This window comes from Propithecus coquereli, unplaced genomic scaffold (genome assembly GCF_000956105.1).
Source record: "Propithecus coquereli isolate 6110/MARCELLA unplaced genomic scaffold, Pcoq_1.0 Scaffold153, whole genome shotgun sequence".
NCBI lineage: Eukaryota > Metazoa > Chordata > Mammalia > Primates > Indriidae > Propithecus > Propithecus coquereli.
In genome coordinates, this window is record NW_012139747.1 from 6,543,964 (window position 1) to 6,562,079 (window position 18,116).

Here is an 18,116-nt window from a genome sequence, read left to right on the forward strand (position 1 = left end):
CTTATGCACCGGCCTTGGTCCAGCCGGGAACGGCCCTTGACTGAACCGCCACTGAACAGCCACACCACACCGAGGCACAGCCCTTGCTGGAGGACCTGACCACCCCCACACAGGGCGGACCCGGCGGGAGGCGGCGGTTCGGTTCCCATGGTAACCCTGAAGTTTCCCAGCGTCGCGCTTCCGGGCCGGCACGCGGCGCTCTCCAATGACGTCACAGCGTCACTTTCCGGCCGGTGGCAAAGTCGGGCTGAAGTTGTAGGAGCTCGGGGCGCCATGGGGGCTACTGGCGACGCCGAGCAGCCGCGGGGACCCGTCGGGGCGGAGCGGGGCGGCCTCGAGCTAGGGGATGCGGGCGCAGCGGGGCAGCTGGTTCTCACGGTGAGGGCGCCTTCGGTGAGGCCTGGGCTCGGGCCGGGAGGCCCTCGGGCTCCCGGGACCCTGGCCCGCGGGCGAGAACTCGGAGGCTAGTACTGCCCAGAAGGTTGGCGTTTTCGCCGTCCGACGACCTGGCTTCAAATTCTGGTGCCGCCCTCCTAGCTAGGTGACGTGGGCCAGTTCTGTCAACCCCCTGAGCTCCGGGTTCCTCTTCTGTAAAGTGGAGAAAATTAGTACTAGCCTTATCAGTTGTTGTGGGGATGGGATAATGAAGCCGGCTAAAGCGCCCACCCAGCACGTCACCTGCCACTGAGGAGACCCTCAGTAGACACCGATTCCCTTACTCCTGCCGTTTCAGAAAAGGTGGGGTTGGGACTTTTGAGGCAGGAAACTTCCTCAGTTCTTCATCCCTGGCAGGGCCTTACAACCGCTCTCCTCCCACCTACCCTAAGGTAGGAAGGAGGTGGTGAAAGGATCTGAGAATCAGGGATGCCTAGCTTTAACTTCATAGTCACCCACCATCTCCACCCCACCCCGATGTCACAGGCCTCAGTGATATTTACTCCCTTGGTCCCCACAGAACCCTTGGAATATAATGATAAAGCACCGGCAGGTGCAGCGAAGGGGACGCCGCTCACAAATGACTACAAGGTAAGGCTGGCCCTGGGTCGGATCCTGGGCACTGGCTTTGGGATCCCCACTGCTCAAGGCTGAGGAGATCTACAGCCTAGAAAGAGCACAGGAGTGACGAGGCTCAGCTTCTGTAATTCTTCATAACTCTTATGTGACCCTGAGCAAGTCACTTCCCCCTCTGAGCTCATGTACAAAATGGGGAGGGAAGATGAAGACAGGTTGTGGACTGGACAGTACCTGAGATCCTAACATTCACTGGCTCTGTGGCTGAGAGCTCTAAAGAGGTCAGTTAGCATGGAAGTTAAGAGCGCAGGCTCTGGAGTCTGACAACTGTGTTCTAATGACTTTGGAAAAACCACTTAACCTCTCTGTGCCTCTGTTCTCACCTGTAAAGTGGGACTAATAGTAGTATCCATCTCAGGGAAGGGAGAGAGAACAAGATGAGCCTTTGGGATGCTTTTATATTTTTTGACCTGGTTAGTGATCAAAGGGATATTCACTATAATTATTATTTGTTCAAGTATATAGACTTTTCTGTATAAACATTGTATTTCATAAAACACTTTGAAAATAATACCCACTTCATAGAGTTATTATGAGGATACAGTAAAGACGTGCATCAGTATGATTTGCACAGACTCTGAGCATATAGTTAGTTTCCAGTAAAAGCTGTCTAGTATTGTTGTTAAAGGATTCTTTGTCAATAATTGTCTGGGCATACTGGGAAAGAATATTCTGGGGACATGCCCCCTGACGCTGTCTCCCTCCTAAATACAGTTTCACAGATCCTGCTATCTCCATGGATCTCCTCCGAGCTGTCCTGCAGCCTAGCATCAATGAGGAGATCCAGACTGTCTTCAACAAGTACATGAAGGTGAGAGGGACACAGGAGAAAAACTAACAGGGAAAAAGACTCATGGGCAGCCCAGTGTGCTTCCCTCTTCCCCGCATCACCAATATGTATCTATCTGTCTTGCTCTCATGCATATCTAAAGTTTTCCAACTCTGAATACCCCAAGAACTTTTTCTCCTCTTCGGGGGTAATTCGAATACCTTTTTTGCTCAGCTATTGTGAGGACAAAGTGACTTAAATGTAATATGTTTGGAACATAACAAGTGTTTTTATTACTTGTTTAATAATATCACCATTATTGTTATTTAAAAATTCTTTTGAGCCTTAAGTAAACTTCTTCATAGCTCTACCTTGAATGTCCCATGCATGTTTCAAACTCAGCATATTCAGAACTGAACTCTGTTTTTCCTCCTAAACCTCCTCCTGTTGTATTTATTCATTTATTCAAGACGTATTTCTTGAGTGACTACCATACGGCCAGGCATTATTCTAGGTGCTGGGGATATAGCATTGAACAAAACAGATGCTCTCTTTAAACAAATATGTACTATGTTAGAGAATAAGAGAAGAGAAGGAGCAGAGAGTGACCAGCAGGGAGTAGAGTTGCTAGTTTATGTATTGTGGGTAGGAAAGCCCTCTGATAATCGGATGTTTCAGTGGAGACTGAACTAAAGTGAGGGCAGAGCAAGCCATGCAGATAATGTGGGAGACAAGCAGTCCAAGTGCGGGGAAAAAGGCAGAGGCTCTGAGACAGGAGTCTGCTTGGCACATTCAAAGCAAGAAATTGTCCAGTGTGGCTAAAGCAGAAAGCCTGGAGAGTAATGGAAGAGGTGGTCAAAGAGGTAACGGGCCCAGCTCATGCAGAACCTTTGAAGCCATGGTAAGGACTTTGGATTTTACTGTGAGTGAAATAAAGGCTCTTGAAGTTTTGAGCAGAGCATGTAATCTGAACATTTTAAAGGATTGGCCTGACTGTTGTGTAGAGAAGGGACTATGGAATACAAGAGTTGAAACAAGAGGACCAGTCAGGAGTCTTCCTGAAATAGTCCCAGCCAGAGATGATAGTGGCCCAGGTGTTTGCAGTAAAGATACTGGGAAAGAGTTAGAACGTGTGTTTATTTTAAAAGTAGCAGCAGGACTTGCTGATGATTCCAATGTGCAGGGTGAAAGAAAAAGAAGTAAATGACTAGCAAGTTATTTGCCCTGGGCAACTAAAATGAAGTTGCCCTTGACTTGATACAAGGAAGACAGGAACAAGAAGGGGAAACCAAGAGCTCAGTTTTAGACTGTTCATGTAAAAACCAGCAACCAGGGACTCTGCCTTCTCCTCCATATTCCATATACAATGGAGTCCTGTACATTCCACTTCACAATCTGTCAAACATCCCCTTCTTCCTTGGTGCAGGCCTTCATTATTTCTCAGCCACGCTCCTACCGTAATCCCTAACTGCCTCCATTCTTTCCCTCTTTCAATCTACCCTCCATACAGCTGCCAGAGTGACCTCTAAAATGTAAATAAATCCAATGGTGTCTCTCCCCTATTTAAAATCCTTAAGTTCCCTGGCAAAGCTGCATGGAAAAAATTAAATCCCTTAGTGACTTTCCTTTTTTTTTTTAATTTTTAATATGAAGTGGGGAGAGTAAGGAGAGGGGGTTCAGTTTCCTTTTGTGTGTGTGTGTGTTTTTAATTGAGACAGGGTCTCACTCTGTCACCCTGGGTAGAATGCAGTGGCATCATCATAGCTCACTGCAACCTCAAACTCCTGGGCTCAAGAGATCCTCTTGCTTCAGCCTTCCAGGTAGCTGGGACTACAGGCACACACCATGATGCCTGGCTAGTTTTTCTATTCTTAGCAGAAACGGGAGGTCTCAGTCTTGCTCAGGCTGGTCTGGAACTCCTGAGCTCAAAGAATCCTCCCTCCTCGGCCTCCCAGAGTGCTAGAATTACAGGTGCGAGCCACCACGTCCGGCCATCCCTTAGTAAATTCCCATTGTCTTCTGGGTAAAATCCCAATTCCTTAACATGGCATATATGGCCCACTGTGATAAGACTCAGCCATATTTCCCTGTTCCCCTGGTTTTTACTACCCCTAATTTTTGTACATCCGAGAACGTACTATGATTTCTCACACCTCCACACCTTTACATATGCAGAAATAAAGAGGAAAAGCCACTAGGGAAAGGGTAGGCCAGGATTGTCTCCCTCCAAAGCCCTTTCCTTGTTGCTTCCCAATCATGGATACCATGATTAAGGAAATTTCTCTCTTGGACAAATGCTACACAATTTGTGGCTCTGGGGTACCCTCTCATATAGTCTATGAAGATACCTTCTTATCACATTTGTTTTCCGAAAAGATACAAATGACTTGATTATACCACAGCTTCAGAAAAGTTCACATTCTTGAGTGACCTCATCTGATCACTTTGACAATGTTCCCAAATCTCAGCTACCCACTTTCTTTAAAATTTTTAGAATAATAGACTCTAGGCAATGGGTATTAGATGTTTATTGAATAATTCTTTCAACATTTCTATATAAGAAAATATTGGAGAAAAAATACAGATATTTTTAAAAATAAAAGCCAAAAATCACTAAAACTCCCTCTCAGAGATACCGAACTGTTAAAAGTGGCTGTGTAGTCTCCAGCTTTGTGTGTGTGTGTGTGTGTGTGTGTGTGTGTGTGTATTCACATACATTTTTTTTTCAAGTATCATTTTACACACACTGTTCTACAGCTTGATTTATTTCATTTAATTTTTGGTCATGTTTCTAGGTCAGTGCTTAAGACCTCACCCTGATTATATTGTAATAGTTGTAGTCTATTTTATGTGGATGTATGATAACTTAATTGGAACATTCAGATTATTTCCAGTTTTTCTCTATTACAAAAAATACTACAATGAACACTCTGAATATACATCTTTGTTCATTTGTGAGAGTATTTCTGGGGAATAAATTTCTAGAAATAGAATTGATAGGTAAAGAGAAAACATTTTTCCCTCAAAAAAATTGCTCTCTGAAAAGGTTGTGCCCTTTTGCATTTCTACCAACAGCGTTTGAGAAAGTCTCATTGTGATCTGATTTCGTTCTCAGATCCAGAGGTAGCTTGCACTCATCCCCTTGTATCCCTTACACTGCCCGCCTCGCAGGCTGGTTGTGAAATATCCAAATTATTTTAACTGGTTTTCACTTAACCAATAGTTAGTATCAAACACCAGTATTAATGTCCACTTTTTAGTTTTTTATTTTAAATCCAAACTCTCCAGTCATTTAATTTGTCCTGAAGAATTCCTCTTAAACTCTTGAGGTTTCTAATCTAGACACTTCACACTTTTATTCTTGGTTTGATGTTAACAACAGAGGCATTTGGTGTTGTTAAATATAAAATGGCAGTACATCCCCATAGTTATCTCCCACAGTAGCAACATTGGTTATAGGTTCCAGAATTTCCCTACACCCCAGAGAGTACTGACACTTTTTTCTTGACATGACTTGGACGTTTTTAATAATGTGTTCCCAGGTGCCTCCCACGTGTGTTTGGGGCCTCATCAACTTGTGTTCTGGTGTGTTCAGGCTCAGCCTCTCCCTCTTACCCAGCAAAGGAACCTTCTGCCTTCCCTTTCCCCAGCCAGTTGGGGCTGCTGGTATCCTGGGGCTCTTGTCAGGTCTCATTGCCCCCCGCCCCCATCCCACAGATGTTTCTTTCAGACCAGGCAGTCAGAATTCAATTGGGACTTTCTGCTATGATCTTTTCTGGCCCACCAGGCATTCGTTTTCTCTTGTACAGAAGAATAAATGTATATTACAAAAACTGGGAGGACATAGATAAGCCAAGAGAAGAAAACAATCATCTGTAATGTCACCACTGTTGCCTTGATATATACCCTTTCTCTACTACCTAAAGAGTATGAAAAATAAATAAATAACATGAAATACACAAAACTTAAAGAAAATATATATCCTTACAGTTCTTTTGTCTGTGTGTGTTCACTTTTTGGTGTTTTATATAAACAGGCTCACACTATACCAAATTATTTTATAACCTGCTTCCTTCACATGGTAGTATATCATGAATACCTTTCATGTCGAACCTATATTCTCCTATATCATCCTTACTGTGATTTTTAATGTTTGCATAGTATTTCATGGTATCAATATGCCATAATTTATGTAAGCTATACTTAGACATTTAGGTTATTCTTTGATTTTGCACTGTTTACACATTAATCTTTTGGACACCTCCATGAGTACATCCTTAAGAAAGGGAATAAAGGGAGGCGGTAGAGCCTGGAATATGAATCTAAATCTGATTCCAAAGCCATGGTCATAACCACTTTTCATTTCCCTTTAGTATGAGGGTAGGATAAAAGCTTCTGCTTTATAGCAGTTTCCTTCAGGTTGACACAAATTAACAGGACTTCTGAACTTGTACTTTTTTTGTGCTCTCCTAGTTCTTCCAGAAGGCAGCACTGAACGTGAGAGACAATGTCGGGGAAGAGGTAGACGCAGAGCAGCTGATCCAGGAGGCCTGTAGGAGCTGCCTGGAGCAGGTGAGACCAAAGGGGATGAGAGATGTAGGCAAAAGGTTTAGCTCTTGAGCCTGTGCTAGGAAAAGTAATCCTATCGTCAGTGGTATGGTATTTTGGGGAGTGCCCAACAAGGCACTTCTATCTAGATAGGGTTTGGAACTATTGCTGACAGAGAAGGGAGGGGAAGTAGCTACTATTAATATCTACCGGGTACAGTGATAGATGCATTATTTCATTTATGTCTCAGAAGAAACCCTGTACAGAAAGTATGTTTTAATCCCTATTTTACAGATGAAGAAATTGTGGCTTGGTAAACTCATAGAAGCAGAGAATAGTGGCTGGAGGGTGGAAAGAGTGGGAGATGTTGATCAAAGGGCATAAACTTTCAGCTATAAGATGAACAAGTTCTGGGGATGTAATGTACAGCATGGTGACTATAGTTAATAATGTTCTCTTGTTTACTTGAAATTTGCTAAGAGAGTAGATCTTAAGTATCCACACGTAATACACACACACAAATGGTAACTATAGCCATGGATGTGTTGATTAATTTAATTGTAATCATTTCACAGTGTGTGTATATGTATAGCAGTTCATCACATTGTATCCCTTGAATATATACAATTCATATTTGTCAATTATACCTCAGTAGACCTGGAAAAAATAAAAATTAAAAAAGCAAATCAAAAAAAGAAAAAGAAATTGTGGCTTAGGACACGAAATAATTAGAATATCTAAGATCTGTCTCACCTCTGCAAGTGCTTGGTGGATCACCTTAAGTAGTCATGGCCTCTTTTGGTATTATGAGGACTAGCACCCTGCCTCTCAGGTGTGGTCAGGAGGCATGACATCAGGTCTGGAAATGACTGTGTTCCAAAGATAGTAGAGAACCTGTTTACATGTGTCAGCTGCTGTTATTAATAGGAGTTGTTGGCATCACCCAGATTCTGTGTTTAACTGTGAAACCATCAGCTGTCAAAGATGGAAATTTCTTCAAATCAGAGCCACAAGGATGAGTTTGATTTAAGTCTTATGAGGGTAATTGTACTGAGATGAGGGAGAAATGTCTTCTGGGAAGTTGGCTGGGTAGCTCCTCAGGCACAGCTGTAGAAAGGAGCAGGATCAGCCTGGACCTCAGCTTTGAAAGGGCAGAACTCCTTCCGGTCAGTGCAGTGAAAGCTGATCTGGTTCTTATACACTATTAAATTTCAGCTAATCAAATTCTTAAGAGGCCAATTCATTAATTTATTCTAGGACTATAGTATGTTATGATCAGTTGTTATATGTGCTAATAATAAAACACAGAAATTTGCTAATAATAATCTTATAAGTTGCTTTTAAAGCATTTAGATCAGTAACAAAGACTCAATAAAAGTTACATGCTGCTAGTGTTACATTAAAATTAGAAAATATATATTTTTTTTTAATTAGAAAATATAAATCATGGCCAGGCGTGGTGGCTCGTGCCTGTAATTCCAGCACTCTGGCAGGCTGAGGCAAGAGGATTGCTTGAGGCCAGGAGTTTGAGAACAGCCAGAGCAGTGTACAGAAACCCCCTCTCTACAAAAAAATTTAAAAATTAACCAGGCATGGTGACATGTGCCTGTAATCCCAGCTACTCAGGAGGCTGAGGCAGGACGATCACTTGAGCCCAGGAGTTTGAGGTTGCAGTGATCTATGATAACACCGCTGCACTCTAGCCTGGGCAACAGAGTGAGACTCTGTCTCAAAAAAAAACAAGAAGCAACATACATAACCTAAACATCCGTATCCCCATAATATGCTGAAATAAAAAAAAAAAAAAAAACAAGAAGGAGGAAAAAGTATAAAGGAAGACAACTGAAAGTTCTTATATTCTTACTCTCTAGCAATAAATTCCATTAACATTTGTTGTGCTTCCTTCCATCTTTTCCCTGTAATTTTTTTTTAGACATATGTGCTCATTCATTGAGACACTGGGAATACAGTGGTAAGCAAAAGCAGGCCACCCTTGACCCCACAATCCCCTTCAGCTGCCACACTATTTCTCTGTTCCCTTTTACAGCCACACGTCAGGAAAGGTTGCCGATAATCACTGGCTCACTTTCTCACTTCCCATTCATTCTACTCACTTTGTTTTGGCTTCGGTCCTCACTACTTCACTGGAACCCCTCTCCTCTGGGTCACCAGTAACCTCCATGTTGTCAAACCCTGTGGACCGTAACTGTCCTCAGCTTACTCAGCTTTTCTGTGGCATTTGTCACAGTGGCTCATGTTTCCTGGAACACTTCTCTCCTGGCTCCAGCCTCATTGGCTACTCCTTCCCAGCTTCCTCAGCTAGCTCCTCTTCTCTCCCTGACCTCTACCTGTTGGTGCATTCTCCAGTTCAGTCCTCAGACCCCTTCTCTTCTGTGGCCCACTCTTTTCCAAGGTGATTTCATCTAGTCCTGTGGCTTTGAAGCCAAAGTAAGTGCAGATAATTGACAAATTTATATCTCAGCCCTGAACTACAGCCACTCTTACTCACTTCCAGTCTGTTCTTCTCACAGCAACTAGACTGATCTTTACAAAGTTGAATCAGATCACGTCTCCCTTCTTTAAAACCCTTCAGTGACTTCCCGTTGCAGGTAGAATAAAATTCTAACACCTTGGCCAGGTAGGGTGGTGCATGCCTGTAATCCCAGCACTTTGGGAGGCTGAGGCAGGAGGATCAATTGAGGCCAGGAGTTAAAGACCAGCCTGGGCAACATAGCAAGACCCTGTCTCTACAAAAAAATTTTAAAAATTAGCTGGACATGATGGCACGTGCCTGTGGTCCTAGCTACTTGGGAGTCTGAGGCAGGAAGATCACTTGAGCCTAAGAGTTCAAGGCTATAGTGAGCTGTGGTAGTGCCACTGCACTCCAGCCTGGGCAACAGAGCGAGACCCTGTCTCAAAAAAAAAATTCTAACATCTGACCATGACCAACAGAAGCCTACTTGGACCATCTCCTGCCTGTTTCTTTAACTTTATTTCATCCAACCTCCCCCTTATTGGCTATACTCTAGTCTTTCTAGACTCACGTCTGCTCCTCCAGCACACCAAGCTTAGGTCCTTTTCACTTGCTGTTCTTACTGCCTGGCATGCTCTACCCTTAACTCTTTGCATAGCTGGCTCCTTCTTTTCTTCAGGTTTAAATATCACCCCGTCAGAGAGGCTGTCCCTCATCACTCCATCTAAAGTAGCCTGTCCACTTCACTGCCTTCCCCACCCCCAGTTACCATCACTTCACTTGTTTATTTCCATTTATTTCAATCTGAAATTATTATGTTCATTTGTTTATTTTTTCCCTCCCTCCCAGTCCCTCCTCTACCTCTGCTAAAATCTCGAGCTTTACGAGAATGGAGGCCTGATTTTATTTACCACTGTGTTACCAACCCTGGAATATAGCTCTTAATATGTATATCGTAAGTGTTTGCTGAGCGAGTAAATGAATTAATGAACTAACAAACAACACCTGAACAAACACTTGCTGTTCTATACAACTTACAGCCTAGTTAAGCAGACAGGTATGAATTAAATTACCACACGCATGTGTGCATAATTACACATTAAGACTTGTGCACTCCTTGCTGAAATTGTACAAAATTTGGAGAAGACCATGAGTCCAATTTTGGACTAGGCAAATTTGAGCCATCCGAGCACAGACATGGGGCAAACTATTTGGTGTATAAATCTGGAGCTCAAAGGATAACCTTTCTCAAAGGATAGCCTTTCAACTACCACTGAAGATTTAAACAGTTATGGAGTCATCTGTTTATCGATGTTAATTGAAGCTGTGATCATAGATGAGAGCAGATAGAATAGCTAATGAAAGGATAGAGCGAAAAGAACCAGGCACTGAAGGAAAAGCCAGCAAAGAAGTTTGAGAAAGAGTGGCCAGAGAAGTAGGAGGAACGCAGGGAAGTGTGGCCACAGGAGCTGGTAGGAAGAGTGTTTCCAGAAGGGGGAGTGCTCAGCACTGTCAAGATTCCTAACCCTTTACCTGGTCTGCGAGGTTCCTGCTAACATGTACCACTCTCCCCTCTGCCCATTACTTGCCAGGCTGTCTTTTTCTTCCTCAAATGAGCCAAGTCTTCCTACCTTAGGACTTTGGCACTCCTCCCTGCTGCTGAAACACACTTCCGCTTGGCTGTTCTTACAGCCTCCTTCACATCTCAGCTTGGAGGCCACCCTCTCTGCAAGGCCTTCCCAACCACCCAGTACAGGCCCCCTCCTCTGGTGACCCTCTGTCACGTCTGCCTGGGTTTTTCCTTCACAGCAGCCATCACGATCCACAACTACCTTGTTTATATGTTTGTTTCTTTGCTTACCATCCAGATCACCCACAGAATATAAGCTCCACGGAGCTTACCCTGGTTATTGCTGTGTCCCCAGCATTTATGTCCTGGGTACTCAGTATTTATTAAAGGAAAAACAGCAGTTTACTGAGGAATATGTATTATACTAATGTATTTAGTTAGAAAAAAATATATAATATATATTTACATGCAAAAAGTGAGGAAGAATTTACATCAAAACGTTAACAGTAGTTTTCTGTGGGTAATGAATTTCAGATTTGATTTTTTATTTCGCTTATTTACATTTTCTTATGATCATTAATTACTCAAATTTTGTAAATACTAGGTATCTATTATATGCATATAAATATACATATATGTATTTATGTCTTTGTATTGAGCATGGAAAAATTTTAACCCAATTTGGAGTCGTGTCTGTAAAAACGGAGGCAGGGTATGCTTACCCACCAAAATAGTGACTGCTAACAACTTGGTCTTTTCCTTCAGGCTAAGCTACTGTTTTCAGATGGAGAAAAAGTAATACCCAGATTGACCCATGAGCTTCCAGGGATAAAGGTCAGAGTTACTGTGCCCTGTGGTATTGGAGGGGGAGACCAATCAGGTCGGGAGGCAGGTGAAATATAATATGTGGGCCCAGGGAGATTTCACGTACCACCCATTTGTAGGACCAGGTCCAAATGACATCATGTGGAATGAGCTTGATGAAGCCTCAGTCAGGGTGGAGCTGGAGGGCTGTAGTCCAGGGGCTCTGTCTTCTGTAATCCCAGAGGGCCTGCAGCTCCCAGGCACTGACCTTCCCCTGACTCCCTTCCCTTTTCATCCAGCGTGGTCGGCAGGCAGAAGAGGAATGTGCCCATCGAGGAAGCCCCGTTCCTAAAAAGGTAAACCATTTCCTCATTTCATCTTCTGGCTGGGAAGAGGCTCTTCAACTCCAGAAAAAGGACTGGGCTCCCTAAACACACCTTTGGGCCTTCCTAAGCATGAGAGGCAGTCATTCTCCCTGTACCTCTCAAACATCATTTGATCTCTTTGGAAAACCATCTCCACCAAGTGACCCTGGACCTGCTAGTGGGGGTGGGGAGTAACCACAGAGTCAAACCTCTGACAGCTGTTCTTTGTGGCAGAGGAAAGGACGGCCTCCTGGACACATCCTGTCAAGCGACCGGGCAGGCGCCGGCATGGTGTGAGTAGGGGCCAACAGTGTGGTGAGAGGCGAAGGGAGCGGAGGGAGAGAGTGGCCCTGGAGGAAAAGAGGCCAGAGTTCTGTGCCTGGTAAAATCAGACTCACCTGCTTAAGTCCCCGGAGGAGGGTTACCTTGGCTTGAAGGATGAGGAAGAAGGGCAGTGAGGAGGATATTTTGTATCCCGCTTTTGCCCCAGAACAGTGCAGCCCAGCTTTATTAAACACCAGAGTTATTCATTGTTAGTATATATCGAATGCATATAACTGGTCTAAATACCTTACATACTTTACTGTTTAATCCTTACAGCCACCATCTAAAGAAGATATAATTAATTTTGCAGATAAAGAAACAGACTCAGAGAATTAGCTGCCCAAGGTCAAACAGTTAACATTGCCTCCAGGATAGTTGTTTTCAAAGTTTTTTTTTTTTTAAAGAATTTTTATTTTTAGAGACTTGTTAGGTTCACAGCAAAATTGGGAGGAAGGTACAGAAATATCCCGTAGACTTCCTGCCCCTACACATGCTCAGCCTCCCCCATTATCAACATCCAGCACCAGAGTTGTGCATTTGTTGCAACTGATGAACGTACTTTGACACATTATCACCCAGAGTTCATAGTTTTACATCAGGGTTCACTCTTGGTGTCATATATTTCTATAAGTTTGGACAAATATATAACGACATGTGTCCACCATTATAGTATCATACAGAGTTCTTCCACTGCCCAGAAAAATCTTCTGTTTTCTACCTGTTCATCCCTTCTCCCCTCATGCTGTTTTCCAAGAATTCTAAAGCAGCAGAAAATTTTTTTCAAACAAAACTGTTTACATGGAAGCCTGATCTATAAAGCAGATAAAGGCACGCTGGTCTGGGTAAGGGTAGTGGTGATAGTTTGAAACCACTGGCTTAGGAGATGGACTAGTATTAATCATCAGACCTTAGATTTCTCTCCCACCTGAAGCAATTTCGTTCCTCACAAACACAGATAGGTGGGGCAGTTGCTGTCATCTCTTGACAGATGAGAAAACTGCAACTCAGAGGTTCCTGGAGCTGCCCACACGGTGACGTGAGATGAGAGCTAGCAGTAGAATGGCTTCTAGTCCCGTGCTTTTTCTCTTCTGTGCCTCCTCTAATCGGTTACCACAAAGGAGGGCACCTAGGGCAAGGTGGGAATGTGTGAGGCACTCCTACCACCACCAGCAAGTTTTCTTCCAGTCCTAGGCTCACCTTGGAGAATTCACCTTTCTTCTTTCCTTCCAAGCAGGTGGAAGCCAAAATCCTGTGAACCAATTCGCCGGGAAGGCCCCAAGGTATAATTATGTGAGCATGGCAGTGACTGCTGTCCCAGGGAGACTCAACCAAGGCTCTGGGGCCCACCATGTGGGAAGGGGCCTGGGGATGGTAAAGGATCCCCAGAGCCATCTTCCCCCCTCCATCTCCAGCCATGCTGGCCTCCAGAGGAGATCCCATATAGGAACTGGAGTTAGAGGCAAAACAAAAAGAGCCTGAGGAATATAAAAATTGGATATTCTGGCTGGGCGCGGTGGCTCGCGCCTGTAATCCTAGCACTCTAGGAAGCCGAGGCGGGCGGATTGTTTGAGCTCAGGAGTTCGAAACCAGCCTGAGCAAGAGCGAGACCCCGTCTCTACTAAAAATAGAAAGAAATTAATCAGACAACTAAAAATATATAGAAAAAATTAGCCGGGCCTGGTGGCGCATGCCTGTAGTCCCAGCTACTCGGGAGGCTGAGGCAGAAGGATCGCTTGAGCCCAGGAGTTTGAGGTTGCTGTGAGCTAGGCTGACGCCATGGCACTCACTCTAGCCCGGGCAAAAGAGTGAGACTCTGTCTCAAAAAAAAAAACAAAAAAAAACCTGAGTCTTTACTGAAGCCTTCTCCCTGTAAGAGCTAGTGGTAGTGGTCACTAATAATGTATTCAATACTTAATATGTAACAGGCACTGCCCTAAATCTTTTGTATGGATCATCTCATTTAATCTTTATAACAAACTTAAAAGATAGATTCTGTTACCGTTCTATAGTTGAGAAGCTTCCTTTCCTGCCAAGTCCCCTGTGGACATAAATTATTTTGTGTAGTTATTTTATACACTTAATGCACTTGAGACTTGCCCAAAGTCACATGGGTAGTAAGTGATGGAGCCAAGTCTCAAACCCGAGGTCTGTTGACACCAGAGTCTGTGCTCTTAACGATAAGCCTTTGTTACCTCCAGAACAGTTGTTCGCAAGCTCTTTTAGCAATCAGATCCTTTATTTAAATAAAATCATCTATGGAACCCCAATAAGGTAGATAAAAAGCACCCCTGTCCTCACTGAAGTTGTAGCCAGTAGACATCATCCACCTCTTGCCTTCTGGCCCTCTCTGCTTCCACAGTGGTGATCATGCCTTTCTTCTAAAATTCTACTCCCTTGGAGCTAATGATCCTGCATTCTCCTGAATCTTCCTGTTCTTCTCCAAACATCTCTTCTCACTCATGAGTTCTTCCTCAACAATGATCCATATAAACAGGTATTCCCAGAATTCTCTCCTTGGCCCACTTCTCCACTTTATCTCTGGATGATGTAAATCATCTACTCTTAAGGTTTCAGAGACTGCCACAGGCTAAAACTCCTGTACCTTTTTGTTCGTCCCATGCTTCTCTTTCAAACTTGTATATCCTACTCTATTTTAGACCTCTCTGCCTGGAAGTTCCATAGGCATTTCAAACTCAGGATATCCAAAATTAAAATCAGACTTCCCTTGCAACCTTCTTTTATATTCCTTACCTTAATCATCTTGGCCTCTTTCTGTTCCTCACCTCCCTACAGCCAGTCAAGCCCTGGACAATTTTTCCTCCTAAATATATTACAGTTTCTATTCCCTCCTATTCATCCTCACTGCTGCCCTAGTTCAAGCCCTTGTCTTCTTTCAAAATTGCTTTTTTATAATAGCCTATAAACTGCTTTCCTTGCCTACAGTCTTGCCCCTTCAAATCCATTATCCACATTGCTGGAAGAATGAGCTATCTTTAAAATCAGTCTGACTTTCACTTCCTGTTTAGAGGCCTTCAGTGACTCTCCATTGCCTACAGAAGAAATAAAATGCAAACCCTGAATGTAGCCTACTGGGGCCTCCAGCTCCTGCATGCTTCTCTTGTCAGCCCCATCAGTTGCGCGCGAGTCCCTCCTTCCTTTGCTCCCTCCCTCCATATCCCCCGGGGGACAAAAAATTGCAACTTCCTAATTTGCACCCTCTCCCCACTGGCAGCACAGAATTGCTTGTAGTTCTCCAGTATGACAAGCTACCTCTCACCTGCCCTGGTTCATGCTGCCTTCTATCTGGAACGCCCTTCTTCCTCCCCTCTACCCTAACTTACATTTGTCCTTTCAAAATTAACTTGGGAATTGCCTCTTTAAGGAAGCCTTTGTGGCTATACCCTCCCCTTTAGCACCCCTCACACCCTTGCACTCCTGTGTCATTGCCCCATCACATAATGGTGTAATTATCTGTATGTGTCTGTACTGTGCCTCCTGTAGAACAGAGACTGTATCTTATTCATCTCTGTATCCTCAGCATCTAGCACAGGGCCTAGCATATTGTAAGCATTCAGTTTCTCGAATAGACTGTTGAATAATGGATAAAGGTGATGGTTAGTAAAGGGCAGGGGAAGGGTTGCTTCTGTCCTGCCCACCAGATCACACCTCACCCTCACTAGCTTCTCTACTTTTTGCATAGTGGGACCCAGCTCGCCTGAATGAATCGACCACCTTTGTGTTGGGATCTCGAGCCAACAAGTAAGTCTAAGAGCTTTGACACTGACACAGGGGACAGGTCAGGGGTCCACTACTGGGACTGCACCTTCTGGAATCCTTACCACTCTCTTCTACTTTTCAGGGCCCTAGGGATGGGGGGCACCAGAGGGAGAATCTACATCAAGCACCCACACCTCTTTAAGGTAGGTGAGTGCTGGGAGGTAGGCTGGCCATTGCATTGGGACTTGATGACATTGGGAGCACTACATGGCACAGAGAAGCTTGGAACAAACACTGGTCTGGGAGTCATTTAAGATCTATTTGTGGCCAGGCATGGTGGCTCACATCTACAATGCCAGCACTTTGGGAGACCAAGGTGGGAGGATCGCTTGAGGCCAGGAGTTCGAGACCTGCCTGGGCAACATAGCAAGACCCTATCTTTACAAAAAATAAAATTAGCCAGGCATAGTGGTGCACGCCTGTAGTCCCAGCTACTCGGGAGGCTGAGGCAGGAGTATCACTTGAGCCCAGGAGTTTGAGGTTTCAGTGAACTATGATCAGGCCATTACACTCCAGCCTAGGTGACAAAGGAACCCTGTCTCAAAAAATATATATTTGATAAATAAATATAAATAAAATAATAGTCACCAGTCCCACCAGTCACCAGGTATGCTGTGCTTTGAGAAAGGAAAGGAGTAGGGAGTAGAATTATACTAAGTCTCTGGGAACTAGGTCCCATGCCCTGGCCTCCGGCATTTAGCACACCTTGCTCTGCAAAGAACAATGAGCCCTCTACATCCATCAGGCTAGGACAAGGTCTTATTGGTGAGAACTGCTGAGGGGCCAAGAGTATGCTCTGGGGCCAGGTGAGAAAAGCCCGTCACACTAGGCTAATGTCTCCCCCTGTAACTTCATCCCTCACAGTATGCAGCTGACCCCCAGGACAAGCACTGGCTGGCTGAGCAGCATCACATGCGGGCAACGGGGGGGAAGATGGTAAGCATTGTTCACACATGCCACTGCCAAAGACCCACCCAGCCCAAGAACCAGGGTTCTGGCTGTTGGTGACAGCTCTCCTCCAAATCTGGGAGACTCCCAAAGCCTTCCAAAGAGGAATGTGTGATAAATAAGGCCCCTTCCTTCATGTTAAAGAGCAGGTTGTAATCCCTGGATTCCCTTCCCTATCCCTAGGTTTCCCTCTGCCCCCTCACCCTTCCACCCCAGCCCTCCAAGACCACACACTTGGATCATATTAGCTGTGCATGGGAATGGCAGGTATAAGACATTCTTAATCCTACTTTTCGCTCACGTCCCCATTAATAGATTTCTCTCATCAACTATAACGCTCTTCACCAGACAGCTGTAGAATCTTTCCTCAACACAGTACTACTCCAGGCAGCACCCCTCGTCAATAGTAGTTAGCATGTGCAATGAAATGTGTTTGCCACACCTGGCAACCCCTGCAGATTCACCTCTACTTAAAAGAGTTCTCAGATCATATCAAGCAACAACCTTAGGAAAATCATTCTTGCATGTGTTCTACAACTGTTGTGGAGGACCTTGTCCATCATATGCAATATCCCCACCTGAGGATTCATTTAGTCCCACTGCTGGTACTGCTCCTAGTAGAATCTAATGGTCTCACAAACTGGTGTGCCATCTGCTTTCTGCAATGAAAGCTACCTTTTATTTTACTACTCTATATATGCCCACACTTTATTCCAAAAAATATTTCAGGGAGCTTACCACTGATACATAAAATGCAACATAACATAAATAAGAACTAGATGGAGGTAGAGGAAAGAAAGGACCTAAAATTAAGCCACTGACAGCACTAGTTCTTTAAAAAGTTATGTTTTTTTAATTGCTGACCTGGGAGACCTGTGCGCTTCTATAGGTGTTTGGAAATTGAGGTTTGGGCCCCTCTCAAGGACACCTGATCTGTTACATAGTTCACAGTGCCCATAAGATGAAGACAGTAAAATTACTCAGGAGATACACAATTATTCCTGACCCTAATACTAGAAAGAACGTCTCCCACAGAAGACTTTCTAACATGATGAACATCTCCTATATGGTAAGCTCTCAAGAGGGCCCTACCCACTGCAGACCATGGCATTGTGCCAAAGCAGTTCTGCAAGCCCCGGGACAGTACAGCCCACTTAGCAGACAGCAGTGTACTTTATCATGTTTTCGCTTTTGTCACAAAGCTCAAAGCCAGGTTATCTTAGTCCCCAGAGTTAGCATATGGCTTCTTCTTCCAGATTTTCTGTTTCCATGTTATCTTTTGCTACCTCTTGCCATTTTGTCATAAGCCACCTTGGGTCCTTTTTTAAAAGAGGAGGAAGGCTGGGCACGGTGGCTCACGCCTGAAATCCTACCACTCTGGGAGGCCGAGGCGGGCGGATTGTTTGAGCTCAGGAGTTCGAGACCAGCCTGGGCAAGAGCGAGACCCCGTCTCTACCAAAAATAGAA

The 18,116-nt window shown here is 44.3% G+C and overlaps 1 protein-coding gene across 1 annotated transcript in view; it reads left to right on the forward strand.

The window, feature by feature from the left end:
* The first annotated feature begins 212 nt into the window (after positions 1 to 212).
* The window catches only part of DNTTIP1 (deoxynucleotidyltransferase, terminal, interacting protein 1), an 18,884-nt gene continuing 980 nt past the window's right edge, over positions 213 to 18,116 (forward strand). The window contains exons 1-11 of the mRNA XM_012640495.1: positions 213 to 378; positions 956 to 1,026; positions 1,786 to 1,882; positions 6,314 to 6,412; positions 11,197 to 11,265; positions 11,535 to 11,591; positions 11,835 to 11,893; positions 13,159 to 13,204; positions 15,625 to 15,683; positions 15,784 to 15,844; positions 16,566 to 16,637. Coding sequence (XP_012495949.1) covers positions 274 to 378; positions 956 to 1,026; positions 1,786 to 1,882; positions 6,314 to 6,412; positions 11,197 to 11,265; positions 11,535 to 11,591; positions 11,835 to 11,893; positions 13,159 to 13,204; positions 15,625 to 15,683; positions 15,784 to 15,844; positions 16,566 to 16,637 — 795 coding nt within the window. The 5' untranslated portion in view covers positions 213 to 273. The remainder of the gene's footprint in view (positions 379 to 955; positions 1,027 to 1,785; positions 1,883 to 6,313; positions 6,413 to 11,196; positions 11,266 to 11,534; positions 11,592 to 11,834; positions 11,894 to 13,158; positions 13,205 to 15,624; positions 15,684 to 15,783; positions 15,845 to 16,565; positions 16,638 to 18,116) is intronic.